Source organism: Neopelma chrysocephalum, unplaced genomic scaffold (genome assembly GCF_003984885.1).
Source record: "Neopelma chrysocephalum unplaced genomic scaffold, ASM398488v2 Primary Assembly neopelma1_100, whole genome shotgun sequence".
Classification (NCBI taxonomy): Eukaryota; Metazoa; Chordata; class Aves; order Passeriformes; family Pipridae; genus Neopelma; species Neopelma chrysocephalum.
Genome location: NW_020897763.1, coordinates 3,695,227 through 3,720,629, shown reverse-complemented (window position 1 = coordinate 3,720,629; position 25,403 = coordinate 3,695,227). Strand labels below are relative to the sequence as shown.

The following is a 25,403-nucleotide window of genomic DNA, read 5'->3' as shown; positions in this document are numbered from 1 at the left end:
CCCCCAGCACCTGGATCTCGGTGTTGCCGCCGTCCAGCAGCCGGATGGCCAGCAGGATGCTCTCCTGGAAGATCTTCTCGTTCTTGGTGTTCATGATGAGATCAGCCACCAGCTTGGTGGCCCCTTCCCGGTCCAGGCGGCACTGGACAGCGGCGATGGCAGACCAGTCCTGGTCCTGGCCTGGGTGGGAGGACACGATGGGTGTGATGGTGTGGGAGTGCAGGAGAACCAGCACAGCTACATCACTACCATGCTCAGTCCATCCTTTCATCTGCCCAAATCCTTTACTCCCATGGATGTGGGGTCATAGCAACTACCTACAGGCCTGACTCCATCACGGATCAGGAGCCAGGACTGGGATGTGTGTGAGCAGTGCAGAGAGGCAGGGGAGGAGCAGGAGAGGGGCACTCACCTCCCCCAGCAGCATCCCCCATCTCCCCTTTGGAGCTGGACCTCTTGTTCTGCAGGTAATTGTTCATCAGTGTTTTCCTCAGCAGGTTGCCCTGCCAAGACAAACACACGTCAGGAGTGTCCCGGGGCAGGGCCAGCGCCAGGGCTGAGCACCCCTGGGTGCACGGGAGGGCTCTGCCAGCCTGGACAGAGGGGCTGTTGGATGCACCACGGGCCCACAGCGCTCACCCTCTCACCGTACTTGTTCCTCTTCACCAGCATCTGCTGCAGCGTCCTCAGCACCTTGATGCAGAGCTTCTCCTCCGTCTCCATGAGGTCCTTGGTGTGCTGCACCAGCCTGGCACAGCAAAGCCATCGTCACACAGCTGGGAGGGACCTGAGGGAACCATCCCACCACCCTCCAGGCACAACCCAGCACTGCCAGCACCCCCTGGCCCTCACTTGGACAGGAACCCCCCGCTCTCGCAGCGCTGGAACGCCTCCGTGCCCTCCATGAAGAGCAGCTCCGGCCGGTGCAGGACGTCCACCAGCACGGACAGCTCGGCCTCCACCAGCGGCTTCAGGCGGTCCTCCAGGGCAGTGATGATGTCCTACGAGCCACAGCACACACCCTCAGGGCCAGAGCACGGCCAGGAGCCACGGGCATGGCAGAGGGCCCCTGCAACGCCAGCGCCTTCCTGCCACCCCATCCACGTCACCCCCTCCCTGCCCTGACCTGCAGCTTCTCTATGATGTTCTTGTAGTCCCACTGGTTGGGGGTGGTGGAGACGCGGGGGAAGGAGCGTGTGGCTGCCTTGTAGCTGGAGGTGTTCCTCTGCACGGTGCTGGTGGAGCTGCTGTTGAGCAGGGAGCTGACGTGGGCGTCCAGGTCCATGGGCAGCGCGATCGAGCGGCTCTTGGCTGCGGGACACGGGGCCAGGGTTGGGCACAGCCCCGACCCAGCTGTGTCCCACCACCCTGCCCGGGGCCAGGCACCCCTTCACCAGCATTCACATCATTTGCAGCAGAGATTTGGGTTAAATACAAGAATAAACTCCTTTAGGCCAGTGGGGGTTGGATTGTTTCCACCCATCCCTCCCACTGCAGCACAACATCCCCCTCAGCCCCCCCAGCCCAGCACAGGGTGGAAGGAGGCAGCAGCTACACTTTTTGGTTGGGAAAGCCCAGCATGGAGATGTTGTAAGCACCCTGCCTCGAATTCCAAAGGGAAATCCCCACCCAGTGCCCAACCACCAGCAATCCTTTCCACGGTGACTCAGTGCTAACAACCCTCATCCTGAGTCAGGCAGCTGCACACTGAGGGCAAAGCCCTGGCCAGGGAAAACCACCATAAACGCTGGCTTTGTGTCCAGGCAGGGACACACCAGGGAGCTCCTAGCCAAGCCCAGGCTCTGGTTGTCCCCACACCACCCCGGCCGTGCTGAGCTGCAGCCCAAGGGAAAGCACAGCCTGGAGCTGAACCTCCCATTCCCAGCCAGCAGCCCCTCACTGGGGCATCCCTGCAGGAGGGATGGTGGCTCCTGCTCCCTGCTGGGGCTCAGGCAGCCCAGGGTGGCCGTGTCCCTTGTCCCGTGGGCACTGGGCACGGCTGTGGGGTGGCTCTTACCGACCATGGCCAGTGTGCGGATGCAGGACTCCACCGAGCTCTTGTGCTGCTGCTGCAGCCAGGGACACTCCAGCAGCCTCATGGTGGACTGGAGAAGCTGCACCACGATGGTCTGGTGGGTCTGGAGGAGAAAGCAGGCAGGTGTGTGTCAGCACAAGGTGCCCAGACCTCGTTTTGGGGGGGCTGGAGGAGCTCTTTTCCTCCCCCGGCCATCCTGCCCGTGCAGGGCCCTGTCACCTGCAGCGAGGTGCTGTTCTCCGAGAAGGGGGAGCTGAAGAAGGCGTTGATGGTGTCCAGCACCACCGTCAGCACGTACTTCTCCAGCGTGGCGTCCGGCAGGCGCTTCTCCCGCTTCTTGCACATCTGTGGGCACAGGGAGGGGGCTGATGGCACCAGGGCAGGGGGCTCGTGTCCGGCCAGATGCTGCCGGCACGTGGTGCTGCCAGGACTGTGCTGGTGGGTGACACAGCTCCTGGGTCCATGACAGAGAGCCCTGACCACTCCCCAGCTCCTACAGCAGCAGCTACATGAGTCCCCACCGTGCCCATGTCCCACGGGCGGCTTTGAGGGAGCCTTGGGGACACCGACCTGTCCCCATCCGAGCCACTGCTGCTGCGTCCCTCCCACCCAACCCTCCCCGTGCACCTGGGCCATGTCCAGGGTGAAGTTCTCAAACAGGGTCCAGATGTGGTTGCTGGTGTAGATCTCCTTCATCTCCACCTCCGTGTCCACGTAGCAGTGGTTGACAAAGTTCACATAGGCCATCTTCACCTGTGGGAGGGGGACAGGGGCAGAGGCACCGTCAGAGGGCAGCTGGTGCAAAGCCACCATCACCCTCCTCACGAGCCCCCTGTACCTCCGTGATGCAATCCTCGTGTGTCACCACCCGCACCACGTCCTCCAGGGGCAGCAGGGACGTGCACTTGATCTCCGTGTAGACGTTCTTGCCCTCGGCACAGGCGGCCAGCAGGTCCACCAGGGAGATGTGGTACATCAGGGGGCTGTTCTCCTCCACCCCGTCCCTGGCCGCCGTCATCATCTCCAGGAGGGTGGCCAGGGAAGCCTTGTCGTTGTAGAAAACCACCACGTCGTCCCCGGCGTTGGTGAGCTGCAGGGAAGGGGCAGCGGTCACCACTCTGCAAGAGGAGGGTCAGAAACCTCCAAGGCCAGTGGTGTCCTCTGCAGCAGGGGGACAGCAGTGGACAGCGAAGGGTGACAGGGACACGTGTCTGCAGGGAAAACAGGGCGTTTGCAGTGCAATCAAAAATCACAGCTCGTGGGACTCCAAAACCGCCTCTTGGACCTTGCATTGGGCTCCTGGAGATGTTTCTTACTCCAGGGAGGAGCCAGCGCGGCTGGAAGGCTCTTCCACAAGGAAGAAGCCAGTGGTGCAGGTTCCAAGGGCGATGCCCCGGCACAGCTCCCGCTCCCACCCCACTGGAGGGGACTGGTGCTCACCTCAGTCATGATCATGTCCTGGCACTTCTTGACGTACTTGCCCTCGGCCTTGATGATGGTGTGCAGGAAGTCGAGGTACTGCACGTGGCGGCCGTGGGTGGCCACGCAGTGGATGAAGTGCTGCGGCACCGTCTCGTTGATCTCCGAGCAGAGCTGGTAGTTGTTGAGGAAGATGTGCTGCATCGTCTCTGCCTCCAGCAGCTGTGGACCGGGGCACAGGGTGAGGCCTGGGGGCTGCAGAAACAGCACACCCCCCTCCTGCCCTGCCCCTTGCTCTCCAGGGTCTCCTCCTGGCTTCTCCATCCCTTGCTCTCAGCCCCAGGAGTGGCACTGAATTCCCTCCCTGTGCTGCTCCCTGTGGTCGCCCCTGGGTGCCCTCTCCTTACCCCCGGGGTCAGGAACAGGTTGAGGTGTTTGTGCAGCAGGGCCTGGTTTTCCTGATTGCCAGCACAAAACTTCTGCAGGAACTGGTGGGTGAACTTCAGGATCTCCATCATCTTGGCGTCCCCCTGAGGAAGGAGAAACACCCAGAGCTGGGAAGGACGGAAAGCAGCAGGAGATGCTGCCCCACTGCCTGCCCAGCCACCATGCAGGGGGGTCCCTGCATCTCCCCCTTCGCCCTGGGCACTCAGAACCAGTGGGTCTCTGCCCACCCACCTTCTCATACGGGATCTGCAGCAGGTCCAGCATCACTTTGTGGGCGTCCATGTTCTTGAGCAGCCGCTGCTGCTTCTTGCGGACCTGCTCCCCGACCCCACACATCTTATTGAGCCGCTCCAGGATCTGGGACAGAGGCACCACAGCAGAGAGGAGCTGAGCGTGGGGCCCCTCAGGATGGCCACCAGCACTGGGGCTCACTTGCAGTCCAGGTGCTTCATCCATAAACCCAAGCGCTCCCTGTCACCCCCTCACAGACCCTCCCTGCAGCCCCACACTGAGCCCTCGTACCTGTCACCCCCCCAGTCCCCTCCTGTCCCCCCAGAGCAAGGCTCACTCACACCTCTGGGGATGTGACAGCTCCTCCCCATGCTGAGCTGGCAGGAACAAGCCCTGGCTTGGACTTGTTTCTCCTGAACCCCAGAAGAGCTTGGAAATCACCCCAGGATTCCATCCCTTCCTGCAGGTGCACCCAGCCTGGGTTCCCACCCTGGGAACAGCCCTGGAGGTGGGGTTTGGTCTCACTCACCCCCTTGACTATCTGATAATTCTCGCTGCTCTTCTCTCCCGGAGCAATGACCTCCTCATCAGCACCATGCTGCAGGGGACACAACAGCACCAGGGTCCCACTGGGCACAGTCACACCCCCAGGACCCTCCTGGAGCCTCCTCCTCCTCCAGGGAGAGGGTGCACGGCCCACGGAGAGGGGTGAGGGGTTGGACTGAGGTGAGCCCCCCTCTGCCTCCCACTGCTTCCCCACCCCGGTTCCCAGGTCTTGCTCAGGGCTCTCACCTCCTTCTTCTCCTTCTTGTTCCCCTCCACTGCACTGTCCCCTTTGCTGCTGCCCTTCTTGTCCACCCAGAGCTCCGATTTCTCCACCATCGTGCGGAGTTTGTCCAGCTCAGACTTGATCACCTTGTAGTTCTCCACATCCTGGGCTGAGATCAGGAGCTGAACCTGCGGCGACATTCCCAGGGGTTTCCAGTCTGGGGCACAAACCCCACTCCCCTCCTCTCTCCCAGACCTCCCTCTCAAGGGAAGGGTCAGGCCCCATCCCAAATCCTGCACCCACAGGCAGGTGTGGGGCACTGGGGGTGCTCCAGAGCAGCGTCCCCCCGGGGTCACCTGTTTGAAGGTGTGCAGGACCTCCTGCCTCTGGCTGAAGTGCTTGAAGAGGAGCTGCAGGGAGCCGGAGATGAGCGGGGGGTAGTCGTGCATGGTCAGGTGGATCAGCACCCGCAGGAACATCCTCCCTCCCTCGTCATCCACCTCCAACATGCTGCTCGACTTCCTGCGGCCGGGATGGGAGCGTTACAGCTCCCCTGTGCTCAGTCACACCCCGGGGCTCCAGCAGCCTTTAGAGCCTCCTCTCCCTCATCACCCGCAGCTCCCAGCCTCAGCAGGAAGGCCAGGAGGGGAAGAGCCCTCCTGCCTCTGGGATAACTCACCCCACCCCGAACATGGCCTCTGCGTGCTCGCCGATCCGGTCCAGGTTCATGGCTGCAGCTGGGGGCAGAGGGAGGCACTGAAAGGGGTGCCCAGAGCCTTCCTGGGTGTTGGAAGGAACCCACAGGAACCAACCCAGCTCCCTGCCCCTGCCCCGAGCACCCAGGGCAGGCACCTCATCCCACCCCACACTCCCTGCCAGCAGCAGAGGCTGCTGGAGCTGCCACCTCTGCCACCCGTGTCCTGCCAGCACGAGGGTTTGCTGAGCTGGGGGTGCAGCGGGAGCAAAGTGGGAGAGTTACTTGTGGAGTCAAAGGCTGGAGCCGTCCCATCGGCCGCGCTGTCCTGCATGGGGTAAACCTCCACAAACTCCTTCTTGAAGACGGAGAGCAGGTAGGAGATCCTGTAGTCCAGCCGCACGTTCAGGATGAACTGGGAGCAGCGAGGAAGAAGAAAGCAGAAGTGAGTGCCCTCTTCATGCCAACTGTCCTCCCTTCTGCATCAGAAAATCACGGCCCCGCTGGCTCCAACCTGCAGGATCTCCAGGATCTTCAGCTTGGTCTCCATCACCACGATGTTCTCGTTCTCGATGCTCCTCCCTCTGTCCACTTGCTCTGGGGCTGACCCAGCACTGAGGCTTGGAGGGTTGAAGATGGACTGTTTCCTGCTCAGCACCATGGTGGACATCATCTGCCCCACGCCCTGGATCGACCTCCGCACGTTCTTCCCTGCAGAGGCAGAGTTAGTGTGGGTGGAGAGGGAGGTGGCAGAGGACCAAGGAAGGACCCCCTTAGGACTGGAAGATGCTGTAGATTTCATCAGAGAACGAGTAGGAAGGACTGGACGTTTCTCTGGCACGGCCAAGGGCTCCCCACAGTGCACAGCCAGTGCACACCCAGCCACAGCTTCCCTGTCAGCAAACCAGTGGCTTGTTTTCTTGCAACCAAAACTGGAAAGCACTGGGCAGACCATGGAAAAGCCCTTCCTGGTGAAGGACAGGGACTCACCCGTCACCTCATCATTGTAGACCGCCTGCATCATCAGCTGGGGATTCTGGACGCAGTCGATGATGCCCAGCAGGGTCCGGGTCAGGCGCAGCAGCTCGCTGAAGCTGTAGAACCCGAAGTAGATGAGGTTGTGGGCAAGGCTGACGACCTGGGGAAGGACAAGGCAGCTCCAGAACTCCAGACCCGGCCGTGCTCAGGGCTGGGCAGGAGAATCAAACGTGGGGGCCAGGGATGCCCAGCACAGCCCCACTCACGGCACAGGCAGTGACACAAACTGTGTCACCTCCTGCCAGTGCCAGGGACGCCGGCAGCACTCGCACCTCGAAGGTGAGCTTGTTCTTCTCCTCGTTGGCGAAGGGCACGGCCTCGCTCACCACGTTGTTGAGGTAGTCCTCCACGAACTCCATGGTGCTGGCAAACTTGTTCTTCTTGTCATCGCGCGACACGTTCAGGTTGGAGTCGTAGCTGCCAGGGGAGATGTTGGGGTGAGCTGGGTGGCAACGAGTCTCCTCCTCCAGGCAGGAGCACTGTCCAGGCAGCTGCTGAGCCATCGTGGCCAGCAGTGATACAACAGATTGCCCACTTCCTTCTGAGGGCTGAGACCTGCCCGAGTCACTCGACAAACGCTCCCCTCCCAGCCCCTGCCACGGCATCTGCCACCCCTCCTCCTGCCCTGCCCCTAAAGCCCCCGTGAGCCCCAGCGTGTCTCACTCTTTGATCGTGATGGCCGTGGGGATCTCGGTCCAGAGCCGCGCAAACTTGACGGGCATCACCAGCTCCTGGGGGTCCCTGTCCACGTGCACGTGCAGCATGAGGTGGCAGAAGGACGCCCGCAGGTCGAAGGGCAGCATCTCATCTGCCATGCAGAGGAAGATCAGGTCCACTCCCAGCTGCTGGGAGATCTCCTTGATGGCCAAGTACTGGCGGTCCAGGCACATGCGGGCAAAGAGCTTCAGCTGGTACCTGCCCGGGGGTGAGGGGGAGAGGGAGTGAGGCCGTGCGACCCTCACACCCTCACCCGGAGAGAAGGTGCCACGGGATCATCACCTGTAGTAGCTGAGGACATTCTCGTCATGGGCGTTGCCAGCCCGGGCCTCCTGTGCCAGCTGCCGGATGCTTTTCTCGTGGTGGTCGTTGTTCTTGTCCGTCCAGGTGAGCCAGACTTCCTCCTCCGAGTACTCGATGCTCAGGTACTCGTGGGACTGGGACATCTCCTTCACCGGCCTCAGCCTGGGACAGGAAAGGGATAAATCTGGAGATGTTCCCGTGGATGGAGCGGCTGCACCTCGAGGGGTGATGGGGTTTAACCACGGGAGCTGGTGGAGGCAGGACCAGGCACAAGCCCCTCCCCGGGGCACTCACTCCGTTTTGATGAGGATGTCGCTGTTCTTGGAGTCCAGGACACACTTGCAGATCAGCTCCTGGGTGACGGGGATGGCGATGTGGTTGGACACGCACAGGTCCGACAGGTAGTCCAGAAACCTGCCGGGCAGGGGCAGCTCGCTGTGAGAGGGGGTCCTGGGGGTCTCCATCCCCCATCCCAGAGCCCCGAGGGACGGGACCCCCCCCCCCGGACACCCACCGGGGCTCGCGGTTCTTGCGCACGAGGCTGACGAAGGTCTCCACCTCGGTCTTGGTGATGTGCTTCTCCAGCAGCTTGCGGTTGTTGTGCAGCAGGGCCGTGATGGTGTCCTCGGCCAGGATGTCGTACCCGATCTGGGACTGCATCATCCCGAACTGCTTGGCGATGTGCTCCTGGCAGGGGCAGAGAGCTGGTGAGCACGTGCCCCCCCTGCCCCACCAGGGCCTTGGCAGCACCCCGGGGTTCTGAAACACGGGGTGGGACGGGGGGGTCACCCCCCTGCACCTGGTTCTTGCGATAGTCCTCCTGGGAGTGCCGGAGCACGCGGTAGCACAGCCGGAACATGTACTGGTAGGGAGCATTCTTCTGGTCCGACAGCTCCTCCAGCCTCACCAGGGGCCCTTCCCCGCCCTTGTCCTTGAAGGGGGCTTTCAGGATCCCAAAGATCTGCCCAAAAGCAGAGGTAAGCGCTGTGTCCTGCTCCACCCCTGTGCGTGGCTTGGTGCACCCCTGGGGCGTGAGCTGGAGACCAGAGCCTGCTCCATGGGGTTTTCCAGACCTCTGGCCCCCAGTGTGACCCTGGACGGGACAGGACATTTCCACAGGACCCATCCCTTGCTGGGATGCAGGGCCCCAGGGGCACCCACCTGCTTCAGGATGTTCTGCTCCCGCATCAGCTTCTGCCGCTCCCGGTTGGGTTTGGTCACCACGATGTCCAGCACGTTCTGGCCGTTGTTGGGGACGTCGCTGACGAAAAACACCAAGTCCTCCAACAGCTGGATCACGAACCTGTGAAGGGGCACAGTGCAAGTGGGCTGGGGGCTGCTCACCTGCCCAGCCTCGGGTCCCTGCAGTGATGCCGGTGGGTTTTGAGGGACCAAAGAGCCCCTGTCAGGGCTCAGCTCCCTGCCAGGGGAGCTGCTGCCCAACCCTCCGCTCCCCGATGGAGCTCAACAGCTGGATCTCCAGCCCCTATGGTTCCTATACATGCCAGGGTAAATGCCAGGGGCTTTGCCCATGGCTTGTGCCAGGGATTTTGCATTAAATGCCTCTGCCCCCTTGGTCACCCCTGAGGGACCCGCACGGGCAGGGCTGGCAGGGCGGAAGCGGCTCCTTCTGTCCCACAGGGATCTGTGTTTGCTCAGGAAGCACCAGGAACCCACCCACCTAAAAATAATACGGTGACTAATGTGGCTGCCCCTATCTGGGGCCATCTCCCAGCCCCTCGGATATTTTTCCAGTGGCAAAGGAGGGGCCGGAGCGGGGCCGGGCCCTTATCGGGTTTCCTCGCCGGGCTCCTGGGAGAAGCAGGCGTGGGTTTGGGATGTGGGCAGGAAAGCAAGACAGCGCTGGCACCAGGACCAGGCAGGGGCCTTATCCTGCAGAGGTGCTGGGGAGCCCTCGGAGGAGCCCAGCCCCAGCTCCCAGGGGGGACAGCCCTTTACCTCCGGTCGTTCTGGCTGAGGAAACCCTCGTTCATCTTCTCCACCACGTTGGCCAGCATCGAGCTGGCGTCGTTGGCGAAGTCCAGGTCCCGGATCTCGGACACGGGCACGGAGACGATGGCAAAAGCTTCTTTGTCTTCCTTGGTGGGGCACGTGCCCAGCTGGGGAGCAACAGGGAAGCAGCATCACACACACAGGGCAGTGTCGAGCGTGTCCCCACAATCTGCCACCACCCAGCTGATGTCAGTGACCCGGTTTGTCCCCATCAGGAGGGCTGGGTGGGCTCTAAGTGTCTGGGATGGGCTCTAGGTGACTGGGACGGGCTCCAGGCTGGTGCCCGTGGATCTTCCAGGGTGTTTCAGTCCCTGGAAAGGCCTGGGTGCTGGGAGGGCAGGGGCACACAAAGAGCTACTGGACATAGGGAGTGAGTTTGGGCACAGGAGGAGGGAGTGGGGCCACACCATGAGGCGGATGGGCCTCTCCTCGTCGATGTCAATGGGCACGTTGGTGCTCTGGATCCAGGTGTTGGTGCAGAGGTGGCGCAGCCTCACGTAGGAGTTCCTGCAAACAGCACAAAGTCCCGGTGAGTGACCCCCGTGGGGACACAGCAGCACCCCCCCTTCCCCCAGCACAGCCCCGTAAGGACAGACCGCCCAAACTTTCACACCACGCCTTGAAGCCTCCCCTCCTCGCCCCGGGCCCCCCGTGGGGCTCATGCTGACGTACCGTGGGACGAAGGAGTCCGTCTTCTGCAGCGTGGTGGGGTCCAGCTCGAAGAGGGAGGCGATGTCGTTGCCGTGGGGCACGGCCACCAGCCGGTACTTGATCTTCTCGCCCGTGTTCCTGCGGCTGGCGCGGCTGCTGCTGCCCTGCACGGGGGGGGACGGGGGCTCTGAGCCCGGTGTGGGGCTGGGCCCAGGCTCCCCGCAGTGCCCAGAGCCCCGTGGCACAGGGCACAGGCAGCAGAAGCTTGGCTCGGCCGCGGGGCTGAGCCACGCACACGCAGGAGGGGCTGCAGAGCACAAGCACCTGAGCTACGAGGCCCCCCCTTCTCCAAACCTCACCAGCAGCAAAGAAAACAACCCCCTGAACGTCCAACTCTCTCTCTACCGGCACTTCCCCGTGGCCTGGGGAGCCAACATGCACCGGGACCCCTCTGCCGGGTTCGGGCAGGGTCCTCTCACGGGTGGGACAGGGGACTCTGCTCTGAGCGTGGGCTGTGGGAAGCTGTGCTGTGGGCAGCTGTGCTGTGGGCAGCTGTGCTGTGGGCAGCTGTGCTGGCAGCGGGGCAGCCTCGGCCCCAGGCACGGGCACGTCCCCCAGCGGGCTCTGCTTTGGGGCATTTCCCTGCTTTTGGGGCTCTGGCCCAGGGCCGGCGGGGTCGGGGCAGCGGCAGCAGCGGTTCTGCAGCGGGGCTGCAACACAGCTCACCGTGGGCACTGCTTTGGGCTCAGCCACGTCTCCTTTATAACTTGGGTTTTCCTGGAAAGTTAAAGAGGGAGATGAAAGACAGCTGTCAGTCCTCCCACGAGGTCCCTCCAAACCCCTGAGCACGGGGTGTGATCCCTATTCCTGCCTTCCTTGAACACATCACGGAGAGGAAACCTGCCCGGGTGGGGCTGGAGGACGTGACCTGCACCCAGTGCCCAAGGCTCTGGCCCCGTGAGGGGGACAGGGGGAGCCCCATGGAGCAGACCCAGGCTCTGTGTGGCTGCAAGAACTCTCTGGAGGCTCCAGGCTGAGCTCTCAGTGAGCAACGCTGGCCTTGCCAGCAGCATCAGCCCAGGATGGGGGGCAGTCTGAGGTCTTCTTCCCTCTGCAGATGTCAGCCAAGTGTCTTTGGGTTCAAAGCACCCATTTCAAAGCACCAATATTTGCTGTTTTCCATCCCACAGTGGTGGGAGGACCCTAGGGGCTGCCCTTGGGTGTCTCCTCCAGTTAGGGAGCACGTTGGCACACGGTGTCCCCGGGATGCCCCTGCTTCCCTGGCAGCAGAGCACAGCCCTTGGTCGTGGCAGTTCACCAGTGTCAAATAAACCACATTATCTAAGTGCAGCAACTCCTTCGTGCCTCTATCAGGAGGCCTTGAGCTGCCTTAAATAGGAGTGAAAAAACTTGGCAGATGGTGTTTCCAGCCCCAGATTTTGCCCCCACCCTCCCCAGGCAAGGACACCAGGATGAGTCACCACCGGGTTGTGCCACTCAGTTCCTTGGAACAGGGTGAGCAACAAAAAGCCCCAACCACCCCCTCCTGGCCCCCTGGGCCAGAAAAGGAGCCAGAAACTGCCATTTTGGCAAGTGAACCCCTTCACCACAGGGCGGAGGATCTCAGGGGGGAAAGCCCAGCCCCACAACCAGGTCACAGTGACAGGGATGTTCACAGCCCTGGTGCCAACGTCTGCTGTGAGCAAAGAGGAGCCACGGGGCCAGAGGCAATGCTGGGCAAGGTGGGCACTGCCTTTGCTAGGGGTGGCACAGCCTCTCCAGGGCAGGGCATGCTCCTGCACCCCTCTGCTCACCCCCTTACCTCTGCTGCCAGGTAGTTGCCCGTGGCGAGGTGCTTGAAGCGGTACAAGCCGTTCCAGTGCCCGGCTCCCCCTCGGCACGGGTCGTGGTGGACCACCTGGGAGAGGCAGAGCAGAGCTCAGCGCCCGGGGCTGAGGGACTGGGCACCCCAAAATCCTCCAGACACACCCTCCATCCCCCTCCCTGCTCACCTCCACCTCCCACAGGGCGTTGGAGCTGGTGGCCGAGGTGGCCGATTGCCGCAGGGTGGTGCGGAGGAAGACGTGCAGCTTGCCCTTGTACTCGTCACAGGTGAGGAACTTCTCCTGCTCGGCGTGGAACAGCCTCACCACATCCCCCTGCACCAGGACACGGGGGTGAGACCCAGGGACAAAGAATCACGGAATCATTAAGGTTGGAAAAGACGCCCAAGATCAAGTCCAACCTTCGTGCGAATACCACCAATGCCAACTGAACCCTGCTGTGAAGTGCCACATCTGCTGGCTTTTTGAACACTTCCAGGGATGGTGACTCCACCACTGCCTGTTCCAATGTTTAACCACTCATTCAATGAAGAAATTGTTCCATGGCTCTCCTACAAGGTGATGTATCTCCTCCTGTGACCCGCCCTCACCCTGCAAAGGGGATGGGATTCCTCCCATACGTGCTCCAGAGCAGAGCACAGCTCCCAGCTGGGGGGCAGGACTGTGGGACCCTGAGGATGGCAGGGCACTGTCACTCTTTCCATCTGACCCACCTGAGCCGTGCTAAAACCTTCCTCAGGCAGCACAAACAGCCCTTGGAGCCCAGGGAGGGCACCTTGCATGGGGACAGGGGGTGGGAGGGACACCCTGCATCACTCCTGTCACCTGGGCAGGTGACTCCTCTGCTCCCACCCCCGGATACAAAGGGATGTGAACCCATCTCTTTACACCCTGGGAAAGGGCAGAGGCTCCTCTCACCAGCATGTTTAAGGCATTAACACCCCGGGAAGGAGGATGTGGGAAGCTTTGGGGTAAAGTCTGTAAGATCACAACAATCCACATCCATCCAGCTGCTTCCTGGAGGACCCTGGCCCCGAACAATAGCTCGGCAGGGAAAGTTCCTTTCCCAGGCAACAGCCAGCCCTGCTGCAGGGCTGAGCAGCTGAGAATTGTCCTCGCAGTGAGGAGCCTCTGCCTCACTGCAGCACCGCGTGGGCCTCGGGCTGCCCTCGAGAGCCAATTTAACACCCTGAGGCAGAGGGTAATTTCATGCCCTCAGGTACCTGCTGCCACGAGATACTAAAATATCCCCCTCCTGCCTGCTGTTCTGTTCTCCAAGTGATAAATTCTCCCAGAAATTACAGTCCTCAAGGTAGGACCTCCCTTCTGCCCTTGTCACAGAGCCAAATTGCTGTTCACACGTCCTGTCCCCGCGGGGGACTGGGGCTGCATCCCTGGAGCCTGCCAGCTCCGAGCAGCCAAACCTCCTTCCTTACCCCTTTCAGCACTTCCTCCATGTGGTCGCAGAACTGCATGAACAGGTTGATTTTCCAGCTGGTGTTACAATTGACAGAGTTCACCTAAGGAGCAAAAGAGCACGGTCACGATCCCTGGGGCAAGGAGAGAAAGGAAGACAAAGGGAAAACAACAGGCAAGCCCTGAGAGCAGCCCTGCCCAGGCCCCCCAGTACCTCCTTGCAGCCAGCGTTGTCAGCCAGCTCGTAGTTGCTGGCGTGCAGGGGCTGCCCGGCGTTGACGGGGTTCAGGATGACTTTGTCTCCCACGACTACCTGGGGAGCAGAATGGGAGAGGGGGAGCGAGGCTGAGACCGGGCACCGGGCGGGGGGAGCCGAGCCCTGGCACGGTGCTCTCTGCACAGCGTCACTTAGGGGCTCCTCACGTTATCCCCGTTGCTCCTCAGCTTCCAGAAGGGCTGGATGAAGAGCCAGGAGCCCTCGTTGCCGGTGGCGTCCAGCGTGACCCTCATGGCGTTCTTCTCCAGCAGCGCCGGCAGCCGCTTGTTCACCGTCAGGTACTTGTTGCTCTTCATGTGCAGGAGCTGCAGGAGCAAATGCCGGGTGAGCTGTGGCAGTGCAGCCCCCCGAGGACCCCCAGAGTGATCCCCCAGCCCCTGCCCAGCAGCTGCCTGGCTCAGACGTGCTGGGCACAGTGCCCGTGCCGGTACCTGTATGACGCTGCCGTACTTCACCACGTCCCCGTGCACCTTCTTGTTCTCTGTCTCGTTCTGCTTCTGCTCCATCTGGGCCGCGTGCTGATCCCAAAGGAGAAGAGCTGAGTGTAGCAGTGCCCTCCTCCCTCCCCGGGAGCGAATCCCAGAGCCTCCTCAGCTCCGGGAGGATCAGCATCCCTCCACCCCCCGGAGCATGGGCAACGTGGCCCTCCAAGAGCCCAGCCCGGGTGGCCTGAGCAGCCCTATGGAATCCACGTGAGAAGAGTCCTCACACAAACTGAGGACTTCAAAAATTAGGACAGGGACAAAATAGCCCCGGAATTCCCCCAAGACGCCGGGTCTCGGGGGGCAGCACTGAACGAGGACTCTCTGCACAGGCTGGGGACTGGGGCAATGCACCCACCACAGGGACTGGGGGCTCCTGGCAGCACCAAAACCAAAGAGCCAGGGGCCCCGTGCCAGAGGTGCCAGCAGTGCTGTGCCCAGAGAGGAAGCAGGTCCAGACCTGCTGCAGTGGATGCAGCAGGATGAGTCCCCACGAGTGAATTGCTCAGCAGCACTTGCAGCCCCTCTCCAAAACCACAGACATTTTCCATGCGGTGGCTCTGGCACTGGGAGCAGTGATGTGATGTTGACACAGACGGAGCGAGGCAGGAACTTGCTCCCACAGCGGATCTGGGAATGGTGAGGGGGTGCTGACAGCGCCGGCGCCAGCCTGGGCACAGCCTGGGCAGCACCAGCACAGTGTTCCCTCGCTGCTGGGGTGGGAAACAGCAGCAAGGGATGGAGCTGGGAGAGCTTCTGCCCTTCCCCATCCTGCTTTCACCCCCTCTCACTTGAGGGCAGAGGAATTGCGAAACATCTGGAGTCATGGCTTGGCACTGGGAGGGTGGGACAGTGGGTCTGTGAGTGGCCAAGCAGGTGAGGGCTCAGAATGTGCCTGGCAGGCATCCCCACAGAGCTCAGGGTGCCAGCCAGGGTAACCCTCCCACCCCACACAGCCACCCAGGGACGTGAGCCCTGCAGTGGTGGCTGCTGCCATCAGGAAAACAAACCTGCTGCCAAGAAACCCTGCACTGATGTGGCTCTGGGAGCTTAACAACAACCCCATGGAGCAACACGGCTCTGGTAAGAGATCCTGCACCACAGCACGAGCTAAATCTCCATCCAGATCTGAGCAACTCCTTCGCCCACAGCAGTGGGGTGGGAGTGGGAACTGGCTGCCCCAAGCATGTGAGTCCACAGGGCTGACATTCCCAGCCTGCCCCTGGGATGGGATGGGATGGGGTCTGTCCCCCAGCCCAAGGATGGGTGTCAGGGATGCACACAAGGGTGGGAGCAGGGAAAGCCCCCATGGCCTGTCTGCACTGCCCTGGGCTGCACCTGTGATCAGTCAGCCAGGAAAACACGGAGCCTCAAACCCACGGAAAAACAAGAGTGAAGAGCACGGGCTCGGAGAGACGACCGTGGGCACTGCCTGGCAGGGCTCCTCTGCTCGAGACCTGGCTGCTCCTGCCTCAGGGAATCATCTCCATGGGCTGGAGATGTTCTCAGCCTGTTTCTCAGCCTCCCTGACAAACTGCAGGCTGGAGCCCGGCGCCCACCAGGACGGGATGGGGCTGTTGTGGCCGCAGGGGCAGAGCTGGGCTCAGCTCCACTCGGGACACCAACAGAAACACCAGGAGCAGCGGGAAGCAGCAAGGAAATGGCAGAATCTCTTTAAGACAAACCCTAACCATGGTGCAATCAATCAGGCTCAGCAATGAGCCTCTGGGTCCAGCCCTGGCCGGGGCAGCTGGGACGTTACAAGTCCCAGTGCAACGGGAGCAGGAAAATGGTGTTTCCACGTGCCAGTGACCACGTAGGGCTGGACATGGCACCGACCCTGTCCCAGCACCTCCAACCCAGGGCAGGACACCCCGTCCTGACCCTGCTCAGCCCCCCCTGCCCACGGCAGAGCTGGGCCGGTGGAGCTGGGCTGGGCTGGAGGCCCGATGAGATGATTTAGTGAATCTCTCCTCAGCCTCAGTTTTATGAATCATCCGCGGGGCCTCGCCAGCTGTCTGAGGCCATTGTGCAATGTTTGCCATGGGCCCTGGCCAAACCTCGGGGAAGTCAACAGGAGCCTTTCCCTTCCACAGCCCTTTGGAGCACGTCCTGGCCGCAGGGCTCCCCCCTGCACGCCCGGGGTGCTGAGAGGGGTCTGGGGGGTGCAGGGCTGGGCTCACAGAGCTCCTCTGCCCACTCTGCCACAGCTCTTCTGCACAAGGAGCATCGGGAGGGTGAGACAACGATGGCTGTGCGTGGGGCAAGGGGGGAAAGGCAGGTGGAAAAAACCCCCTCATCCCAAAACCAACATCACCAGAGGTCTGTGTGTGATCACCCAGACAGAAATCAGGGTGAGGTCCCTCACCCCTCTCACCTGGAGCTTCTGCAGCAGCACCACATCTGCAATCTTGTCCTTGTCCTGCTTGGTCTGCTTGGCCTTCCAGTACTGCTTCTGGGCGGAGTAGCGGTTCATGGGACACACTTTGAAGAGGCAATCTGGGAGCAGAGGAGGCAGTGTGAGGCTGCAGCAGCCACCAGTGTGTCCCCAGTGGGACAGGAGCCAGGGCTCCTCCAGGACATGGCTCCTGCCCCACTGGGAGATGGTCCCCCCATCCCACCACAACCCCATCCCCTGCCGGGGGTCCGAGGGAGACACGGTGGGGACACGTGGAGGTCACAGTGCTGTGTGTTGGCTGGAGGGTGAGCTTTAAATCAGGATAAATAATGAGTCCAGGAATTACTCCACTTCTTGGACTCGTGATCAGAAGTGCTCCCATCGGAAATGGCTGTGCTATTTGGGAAGGAAAACTTCAGGGGGAGAAGAAGCTCTGACGGAGCCCAGCTGCACCAAAGGAGGAGAGGATCCCACTGGGAGGGACCTGGGAGGGAGGGAGGTCAGGACACGAGCAGCCATCTCCACATCCCTGGTTACCATGGGACACCCAGAGCCTGCAGAGGCTGTGGCTGGACCCTGTGGTGGCCATGCCATTGGGATACACACATCCCTCCCTCCAGAACAGTCTCAGAGAGCTTGGATCCCCCGTGCTGGACACTGCAAGCCTAATCCCAAAATCTGCGTGTCAGCAGCTGCATTTCAGGTCCTAAAGGATGCACAAGATGCATCCCAGCTCCTCCAAATGCTTCCAGCGACTCCCTGCTCTGCAGATTGTCCCAGTTTGTCTGTTTTCCTCCCGGCTGGGGGGTGGGAAGTGCAGGCACCCAGATCCAGGCTTTGGGAACCGAAGCAGGAGAGCAGATGCCTGGAGACAAGGAGGCACTCACATCTCCCAGACCCCTTCCACGGCTCCAAGCTGTGCAGGGCGAGGGCAGGAAGGGCTCTGCAGCCTGAATCGCCCTAATTACGCCTGAAATAGCAGCCCAGAACCTTCAGGCACAAAAAAGAAAATAAAAAAAAAGTCCCTTCCCTGGCTGGCCGCGGGCCCGAGGCGCCGGTGTGTGTATTTATTTACCTGGGAGTGCCGAGCAAACAGCGCCCAGCGCGGTTCTCACCGGCCGGGGCCGCTGGGCCGGGGCCAAGTTTCACGTTTCGTTTTTGCAGGTCTGTTTGCCAGCGGCACATCCCGTGCCAGGGAGCCCGTGACGCCGGAGCGCGGGAGCTGCCGAGCCTGGCTGCCCGTGCCCACCGCCCCGAGCGGGGCCACAGCGACACCGGGGCACCTGCAGCCCCTGGCTGCCCGTGCCCACCGCCCCCAGCGGGGCCACGGCGACACCGGGGCACCTGCGGCCCCTGGGGGGCTTCCACCACCTCACTGATTAGGCTGCAAAAGGGCCCGGTGGGAAGTTGAAGGGAGGGAAAATAATCCAGCAAAGCCACTCGGAGCTGGATCCATCCAAATCCAAGCCCTGGTTCCACGCACGCCCTGCCCACGGGGCTGCTCAGTGCTGAGCCTGGTTCTGCGAGGAGGGAAACTGAGGCACGGCGAGGTTTCCACGCACAAAAAGTCTCCAGCACAGCTTGTGTCGGGAGCCGGAGATTCTGGCATCTGGGCCAAAGCATCGACAGCTTTCTGCAAGATGGATGGTGGGCGGAAAACAGGGAAAGCGGGGGGAGCTCCCACGTCAGCACTGCCCTGCAGGAGCAGCTCAGCGGGGGGATGTGGGGCCGTGGGGGCAAAACCTCCTGCGAACCCTCGGGGAACACGAGGCACTGGGGGCACTGCAGGGAGTGGCACGGCCAAAGGGTCCTGCTGCCCCTTTTCCAGGAGCCTCCCGATGCTGGCTCAGCGCAGGGTGGAAGCACTGGATTTGCTTTTCCTTTCATGCCTGAACTGGGCTGGGAAGAGCCTTGGAGGGGGGAGAAACCACAGAAAGAAAGCAAATAACCGAGAGGTGTGGAGCGTCTCTCCAGGGCAGGGCCGCAGGAACAGGCTCCCGGGTGGGTTTTGGCGTTTCCAAAGAACCCTTTGGACCTGACCTCGGGAGAAGGGCCCTGTTTTCCCAGCGGGATGCCCCGGGGAGACCTGCATCCCGCTCACCGCGGCGCAGGATAGGGCAGGGTCCGGCCACAGGATGTGGGGACGGCCACAGCACATGAAAACCCTGCCCAGGCTGTCGCTGCTGCCGCAGGGAAGAGCTCAGAGCTCAGCCCCTTGTTTCCAGGGCTCGAGGCAATGGCTATCGAGTGAGACCCTTCCGGCCATTAAAACAAGCAGCTGGATATCCTGATAGGGTTTGCAGGGAGCGGGGCTGAGCCTCCACCAAACCTGTGCCTGGAAAAGAGATTTGACACCCGCCCATGGCCAGGCAAGGGATGGAGGGGCTGCTGGGACGAAGCTGCTCCCAGCTCTTCCCATCCAGCCCCAGGGGATGCCCAGGAAACGGGAGGGCTCCCTGGGCTGTGGGATGCTGGGAGCTGCTGGATGGGTCGTTAATGCACCCAGAAAAAAGGTGGAGGCACAGTGCAGAGGGGGGAACTGATATTTAAAAAGCTTTTTTTTAAAATAGGACCTGAAATGACAGCAGCTGCAATGAAAGCAACGGCTGCCCTAAAGCAACCCCAAATCCAACCCCACAGTCACAGGTCTGGGGAGATTTCACAGCTCTCTGCACACTCCTTGGCTACAAGCTCCAGGCACTCAAACTCAACTGAGACACTCTCTGGGACACAGAGCCCTCTCCCTGAGTTCAGAGCATCCTGAGCACGTGGGGCAGCAGGCACAAGCCAGCATTTCCCAGACCCTATCCCTGGTATGGACAAGCCAGCACTTCCCAGACCCTATCCCTGGTATGGACAAGCCAGCACTTCCCAGACCCCCAGTCCCTGTCCTGGATGCTCAGAGTCACCATCCCCCCCAAAGCTGTTCACAGCAGTGATGGAGCTGCCCCAGGCTCACCTCGGAACTTCTTGGGGGGGTTGTCCAGGTCCCCTGCAGCCGGTTCCACCACGCACCGATCGTCCACCAGCCTGCACCGGACAGAAAGCGGGAGCAGGGTCAGGAACAGTGGGATGACAGCGGGGAGAGGCTGTGCCTGAAACCACAGTCGTGCCGCCATCACCTGCCCCAAGCAACAGCATCCAAACCTGTATCTCCCACTTCCCACCCATTTGCGCTCCATTAATATTTCACACACCAGCACTTGGCTCCTGGAGCCACTCCTGGGTGCCTGCTCCAAACACGGCCCCTCATTTCCCACCACAGCCCTCACTCCATGGGTGTTTCCACCCCGATCCCTCAGGGCACACAGGGCTGATACAGATCACAGTAAAGAACCACAATGGTTCATGTCAGCCACTGCAGGCCCTTTGCTCAGTGACCCGTGCCAAGGCTCTGCCAGAGGGGATCCTGCCTTGCCCAGCTCCAGGCTGAGCCCAGTGCCCCCCGGGCACGGTGTGCTGGCTGCTGTTATTGCAGTTATTCCAGCAAAAATGTGATGAGTTCAACTTTCATTCAGAGATCTCCTTCTCCGGCTGGGAACTCATCCCACTGGGACACAGAGGGTGCAGGTGCTGCGCATGGGGGTGGCAGGGGCCCCCCAAACCCAGTTATTAATTATTATCTGATCAGATTTGCAGGCTCTGCCCATCAGATCAGGGCTCTGTGCCTCCTCCCTGCCCACCTCTTTGTTTTCCCAGCGTTCAGCAAAATCCCACAGCCTCGGCCTCGGGTGCTGGGCACCGATTTTGGGCTGGAGGGGACGTTGCTTTTCAAAGTGACCAAGAACAGCAAAGCACGACCCGGCATGAGGATCTGCCCAGCACCCAAAGCGCAGAGGGCTGAGCATCGCCCGAGGGGCTCCTGGAGCTGGGACACCCGTGTGAGGCTCCCAGGGAACTGGGTGCTCCAGCCAGACAGGCTGTACCCGCTCGCCCGCTTTCTGCAGCCCCGGGAAGGGAAGCAGCAGGAGGAACTGGCATGTGCCCGGCTCCCACCAGAGCCCACAGAGGGTTCAATTCATCTCTGCACTTTAAAATCCAAAAATCCTCCCCTGTCACAGCCTCCCAGGAGGCTCATTTTCACTGCTGGCTGTGCCACAGCCCTCGCCTGCCTTCCCCGTGCCCGGCATCACCATCCACCAGGCAGGATTAGAGACAGTGACCTGCCAGGCTGCAAGTCTTAATTAGTTAATGATCTCAAGGCAGTTTCAGCATCTTTAATCCTAGGATTACATTCTCTGCAGGAATGCAAAGTGTTCTTTTTATTAAACCGATACTCTGGACTAACATTCCTCAGTTAAAAATTGCTGAAAATAAAGGATTCTGACAAGGGTGGACATGAGTCACCTGGGAGGCGGCTGGAGCCAGGACACGCTCCTGCTAATAAAATAACCGGCATTCCCGCAGCAGGAGGGGCCATGGAAGCTCCCTCTGCCACCAGAGCATCGGGGATGTGCGGGAGTCGGGCAGGTGAGGGCACTCACTGCCCAGGTGTGAAGGAGAAAATGGGAGGAGGATCCTGTGCGAGGCAGGAGGTTGGATGCAGCCTGGGAACGTCAGACTTTGCCTTTCCAAACTACCCCAGGGAGCAGGAGGACCCTGCACTGGTGAGCCCCTCAAGGCACGGGTGAGCCCCTGGCCAGCTTTAAGCCCTGGAGCCCTCACCGCTTCCAGAGGGGCTTCCTGGTGCTTCCAAACCCTGAGCACAAAGTGACTCCCTGGCCCGGGGCCATCGTGCTTGGCCCCGTGTGAGGCAGAGCCTTCCCCGAGGTCAGGGGAGCAGCAGCTCGTCCAGTGCTGCCAAAATCCACCACTGTCAGCCCCCTGAGCTCCCCGGGGACAGGGGCCAGCTGGGGCTGACGTGGAGCTGCTGCTCCTGCAGGAACCTGGGCTGGGGAAGAGCCTTCCCGGGGCACGGCACACACGGTGCCAAGGGGAGCTCCAGCACTCCCTGGTCCGGGGGTGCTCAGGGAAGGAGGGCTCTGGGAAAAGGGAAGACACAAATCAGGCAGGAGCACACCCCCACAAAGCCCACCGACCCCTGGAGGTGAGGAAGAGGAGGAGGAGAGTTCCCTGTTGGTCATGGGGCCAGGTCAGCCCTGCCAGCACCCTCAGGGTGCAGGGTGGGCACTGATCCCCCAGGGAGGAATAAGAATAAAGTGAGTGAGCACAGGGCAGCCACAAAAATGCAGCTTTTCCCCACTGTCTCTGTGCCGGGAGGACTCAGAGTCCTCCTTCTCCTCCTCCCTGCAGAGACGGTTTGTCCTGACCCGGCAGAGCTGGAGTTACCCTTTAACCAGCTGCATCTCCCTGAGCTGCTCCACCCCGAAATCCACCTGCAACCACAGGTACAGCTCCCGAAGGTGTTGTTTCACCGGAAACAGCCTCTCACCACCCAGGTGGGTTTGCCACCGGCCCTTCCCCAGGGGAGCCCTCACTGCCAGTCCTGAGCCCCCGCTGGGTCCTGGGAGCCCCCAGGGATGGGGCAGCAAACAAAATCCTCCCAGGCAACTTCCCGTGTTCCCAGAACCACTTCTGGCCTCTCCAACACACCCAAGCTGTCCCCCCAGCTCTCCCAGGGGACCGTGTCACTCCCAGGGCACTGTGACCAGCAGCGTGGCCACCCTTAGCCCAGTTCTCTCTGCCCACAGGGCTCCTTAGGTGACCTCCTCCTCTGGGCTGATCACATTGCAGCTCGTTTGGGTATCTTGGCTCAGCGTTCCCACCTAGCCCAGCACTGGAGGTCCCCACCCCTGCCGGGATGTTTTTCCTGCTCAGGAGCAAACGCCCGCTGCAGAGAGGGGGCCTGGGGGGAGGGTTTGTGCCTTTGGGGGGCTGGGAGCAGGGGGGGCTCAGTCAGGGGCTGCAGGGCTCCCCCCACCTCCACCCCAGAACATCGGTGTCCATCCCTTGACGTGACACCCGTGAGCAGCACCTGGAGACACAATCACCCCATTAAACAGATTCCACTCAGCCCCTCAGTGACCCCGCAGCCAGAGCCAGTCCCTGCACAAGGAAGGATAAGGAAGGATGTCAGGCCAGCGTGGGCTGGCAGAGCTGTTTGCCTTGCAAATGAGCTAAATAAGGTCCCTGTGGCAGGAGGGCCGGGAGAAGCACTCTCAGTGAGTCACCCCGTCCCTTATCACAGGAGTGATTTAAGGTGTGGTTGGGTCTCCCCCGGCACAAGGGAAAACTTGGGGGGGTGGAAACAACCCAGAGAAAGCAGAACCCTGGGAAAGTGGGGCTGCCCAGCAGAAGCCACGCCGGGGCCTGGGAGAAGAGGCTCCCCAAGCAAGTCCTGCTTTTCAGGTGCTTCTAAGGAAGTCTGGAAAAACACTTGGCTAAAAGGGGATGCGAGGGCCAGAGCTGCAAAGGGATCAGAGCCACAGAGCCCACAGGGCTCTAACTGAGCTCCTGGGACACACTGAGGGAGCCCATAACCAGTGCTGGCTCCCAGCAGAGCCTCCTCCCAAGCCCCTTTCCCGGAGGCTGGAGGGGTTTTCAGCACGGAGCTGCCCAGGCTGCAGCCCTGCCTCAGGGTGGCTCTGCAGGGCAGCTCCGAGCAGACCCCTCCCCAAAGGGCCGTGGGGATGTGCCCCCCTGGCACTGACAGGCTGCACCCGCAGGACCTGCTGCCCGACACCACAGAGCTGCCTGCACGGAGCTCCCGGGCAGGGGTGCCCCCACTGCACCCCATCTCTGGGCAGGCTGGTGGAGGGAGCCCCGGTGGGCACAAGCCCCGAGGCCGCGCGTGCCCGGCGGTGGGTGCGAGAACACGTGTGGGCGAAGGTATGTGCGTACGGAGAGGCATGTGGGAGCAAGTGCATTCATCACAGATTATAGAGCCGGGCAGCTCCTGCCCCAGGAATCCCATCCAAGTCAGCATTCCTGCCTGAGCTCAGCCTCTCCTACACGCGGCGTGGGGCAGCAGCGCTGGCACAGCCCCCGTCCCCCCGCCCGGGGCTGCGGACACGGGTTGGGTCCCTGCCTGGGGGTGAGGAAAAACCCACCCGTGCCCCGGGGCAGCCCTGCCAGAGTCCTCCCCACCGAGGGCCTGTCCCCACGCCAGGGCCAAGCAGTGCCAGCGGGAGCAGGGCCTGTGCAGGGAGGGGATGAAGGTCCCGGCCTGGCTTTGCTCCAGCAGCACCGCTGGCTCGCACGGGAACAGGAGGGACAAGGGACAGGTCCCCGAGGGCTCCACTGTGTCTCCCCACGCTGGGCAGTGAGATCCCCTTGCCAGTGCTGCCGTGGCCAGGGAGCTGACTCAGCCCAGAGCTGGCAGTGCCCTGGTCCCCCAGCTCCAAGCAGCCCTTGGTGGCCATGGGCAGCCGTGGGTTGGTGACCCTGCAGCGATGCCACTGATCACCGGGTACGTGGGACCCCGAGGGGAGACAGCGAGAGCCACCACTGCCTGGCCGGGGGCTGGCAGCCTCCAGCCACACCGGACAGGGCTGGGAGCACAGAATGATCCTGTGCCCAGGAGGGATCCTGGCTGCCCGAGCCATCCCACTCGCGCATCCCCTTCCTCACCCCATCGACCCCTCACGCTGCTTAAGCCCCTTTCATCCCCCCCAGCCCCTAATGGGGAGGAAACAGGTTCTGGCCATAGGGAGGGTGGGCTGGGGGTCCTTCCAGGGCTGCATCCTGCCCCCGACAGCGGCCAGAGCCGGGAGCGAACCCGGGAGCGCCCCGTCCCCCTCCCCGCCAACTCTCCCGACTCCTGCTGCAGCACCCGGAGCTTCCCGGCCCCTTTTCCCACTGTGCTCCGGCTCAGCACCTTCGTCCCGTCCCGTCCATCCCGGGGTCCCCTCGGGCGGCCACGGGAGCCCCTCACTCACCCCAGGGTGCTGATGAAGCCATTGACGGAGCCCTCGGCGTACAGGGAGACGATGTCCCCGATGTGCAGGAAACTCGACATCTCATTCATGGTTACCCCGACCCGGCGCGGCGCCGCTTCCTCCCGCAGTCACCTTCCCGGGCCGAAATCCAGCATGGGCGAGGGGACCCGGGGGGGTCCCTGCTCCGGGGGGTCCCTGCTCCGCGGCGGGGGTGATCCCAGCCCGGCTCCTGCCGCCGGCAGCACCGGGAGCGGGACGGGAGCGGAGCCCCACGCACAACTTTTACATGTGCTGGGCAGGAAGGGAGCCAGGGAGAGGAGGAGGAGGAGGAGGAAGGGGAGGAGGAGGAGGGGGCGGGGGATGAAGCTCAGCGAGGGGTCCGCATGGGCTCTGTCCGTCTGTCCGTGCCCCGTCCCGCACAGCTGCGCTACCTGCGGCCAATGGAGCGGGATCAGGAAGTCCCGCCGGCAGCCCCGTGCGGGGAGGGGACCCGGGGCCGCCCGGGACGGGGGGGGCAAGGAGAGGCCCCACCCCCGCACCCGCCTCCCGTCGGGGGGGGGGCCGTGGGGTGCGGGAGCTGCGCGCCCCGCTGCCCTCGGGGGGCTCCGGGTCCGGGGGGCGCAGCCACCGCCCCTCCATGGGGGTCCCCCGGCTCCGCTCAGCGACCCCCGAACCCCGGGACGGAGCCCCCCGGCCGCCCCCTCGGGGTGCTCAGCCCCTGCACCCCGGGACGGAGCCCCCCAGCTCGGGGGTCTCGCCGTCCTGCCGGGGCTGCACCGCTCGGAGCGGGCACCGGGGCTTCCTGGGGAGCGCCGGGGGTCGCGGGGCGAC

General features: G+C 62.3%; 1 protein-coding gene across 2 annotated transcripts in view; it reads right to left on the bottom strand.

Moving 5' to 3' along the window:
• The window catches only part of ITPR3 (inositol 1,4,5-trisphosphate receptor type 3), a 36,129-nt gene extending 11,136 nt beyond the window's left edge, over positions 1 to 24,993 (bottom strand). For both annotated transcript variants that reach the window (XM_027695137.1, XM_027695138.1), the window contains exons 1-39: positions 24,573 to 24,993; positions 19,694 to 19,764; positions 16,714 to 16,835; positions 14,286 to 14,372; positions 14,001 to 14,159; positions 13,792 to 13,890; positions 13,598 to 13,681; positions 12,330 to 12,476; positions 12,140 to 12,235; positions 11,044 to 11,094; positions 10,339 to 10,481; positions 10,074 to 10,173; positions 9,613 to 9,773; positions 8,815 to 8,956; positions 8,453 to 8,614; positions 8,168 to 8,340; positions 7,948 to 8,067; positions 7,633 to 7,815; positions 7,297 to 7,548; positions 6,906 to 7,050; positions 6,586 to 6,733; positions 6,110 to 6,306; positions 5,881 to 6,010; positions 5,581 to 5,638; positions 5,258 to 5,423; positions 4,925 to 5,089; positions 4,662 to 4,730; positions 4,133 to 4,258; positions 3,862 to 3,984; positions 3,476 to 3,676; positions 2,874 to 3,125; positions 2,663 to 2,788; positions 2,255 to 2,380; positions 2,018 to 2,138; positions 1,127 to 1,311; positions 853 to 1,001; positions 640 to 748; positions 413 to 503; positions 11 to 180 (exon numbers count right to left, since the gene is read on the bottom strand). In XM_027695137.1, coding sequence (XP_027550938.1) covers positions 11 to 180; positions 413 to 503; positions 640 to 748; positions 853 to 1,001; positions 1,127 to 1,311; positions 2,018 to 2,138; positions 2,255 to 2,380; positions 2,663 to 2,788; positions 2,874 to 3,125; positions 3,476 to 3,676; positions 3,862 to 3,984; positions 4,133 to 4,258; positions 4,662 to 4,730; positions 4,925 to 5,089; positions 5,258 to 5,423; positions 5,581 to 5,638; positions 5,881 to 6,010; positions 6,110 to 6,306; positions 6,586 to 6,733; positions 6,906 to 7,050; positions 7,297 to 7,548; positions 7,633 to 7,815; positions 7,948 to 8,067; positions 8,168 to 8,340; positions 8,453 to 8,614; positions 8,815 to 8,956; positions 9,613 to 9,773; positions 10,074 to 10,173; positions 10,339 to 10,481; positions 11,044 to 11,094; positions 12,140 to 12,235; positions 12,330 to 12,476; positions 13,598 to 13,681; positions 13,792 to 13,890; positions 14,001 to 14,159; positions 14,286 to 14,372; positions 16,714 to 16,835; positions 19,694 to 19,764; positions 24,573 to 24,661 — 5,298 coding nt within the window. In that variant the 5' untranslated portion in view covers positions 24,662 to 24,993. The remainder of the gene's footprint in view (positions 1 to 10; positions 181 to 412; positions 504 to 639; positions 749 to 852; positions 1,002 to 1,126; positions 1,312 to 2,017; positions 2,139 to 2,254; positions 2,381 to 2,662; positions 2,789 to 2,873; positions 3,126 to 3,475; positions 3,677 to 3,861; positions 3,985 to 4,132; positions 4,259 to 4,661; positions 4,731 to 4,924; positions 5,090 to 5,257; positions 5,424 to 5,580; positions 5,639 to 5,880; positions 6,011 to 6,109; positions 6,307 to 6,585; positions 6,734 to 6,905; positions 7,051 to 7,296; positions 7,549 to 7,632; positions 7,816 to 7,947; positions 8,068 to 8,167; positions 8,341 to 8,452; positions 8,615 to 8,814; positions 8,957 to 9,612; positions 9,774 to 10,073; positions 10,174 to 10,338; positions 10,482 to 11,043; positions 11,095 to 12,139; positions 12,236 to 12,329; positions 12,477 to 13,597; positions 13,682 to 13,791; positions 13,891 to 14,000; positions 14,160 to 14,285; positions 14,373 to 16,713; positions 16,836 to 19,693; positions 19,765 to 24,572) is intronic.
• Between the last annotated feature and the right edge of the window lie 410 nt (positions 24,994 to 25,403).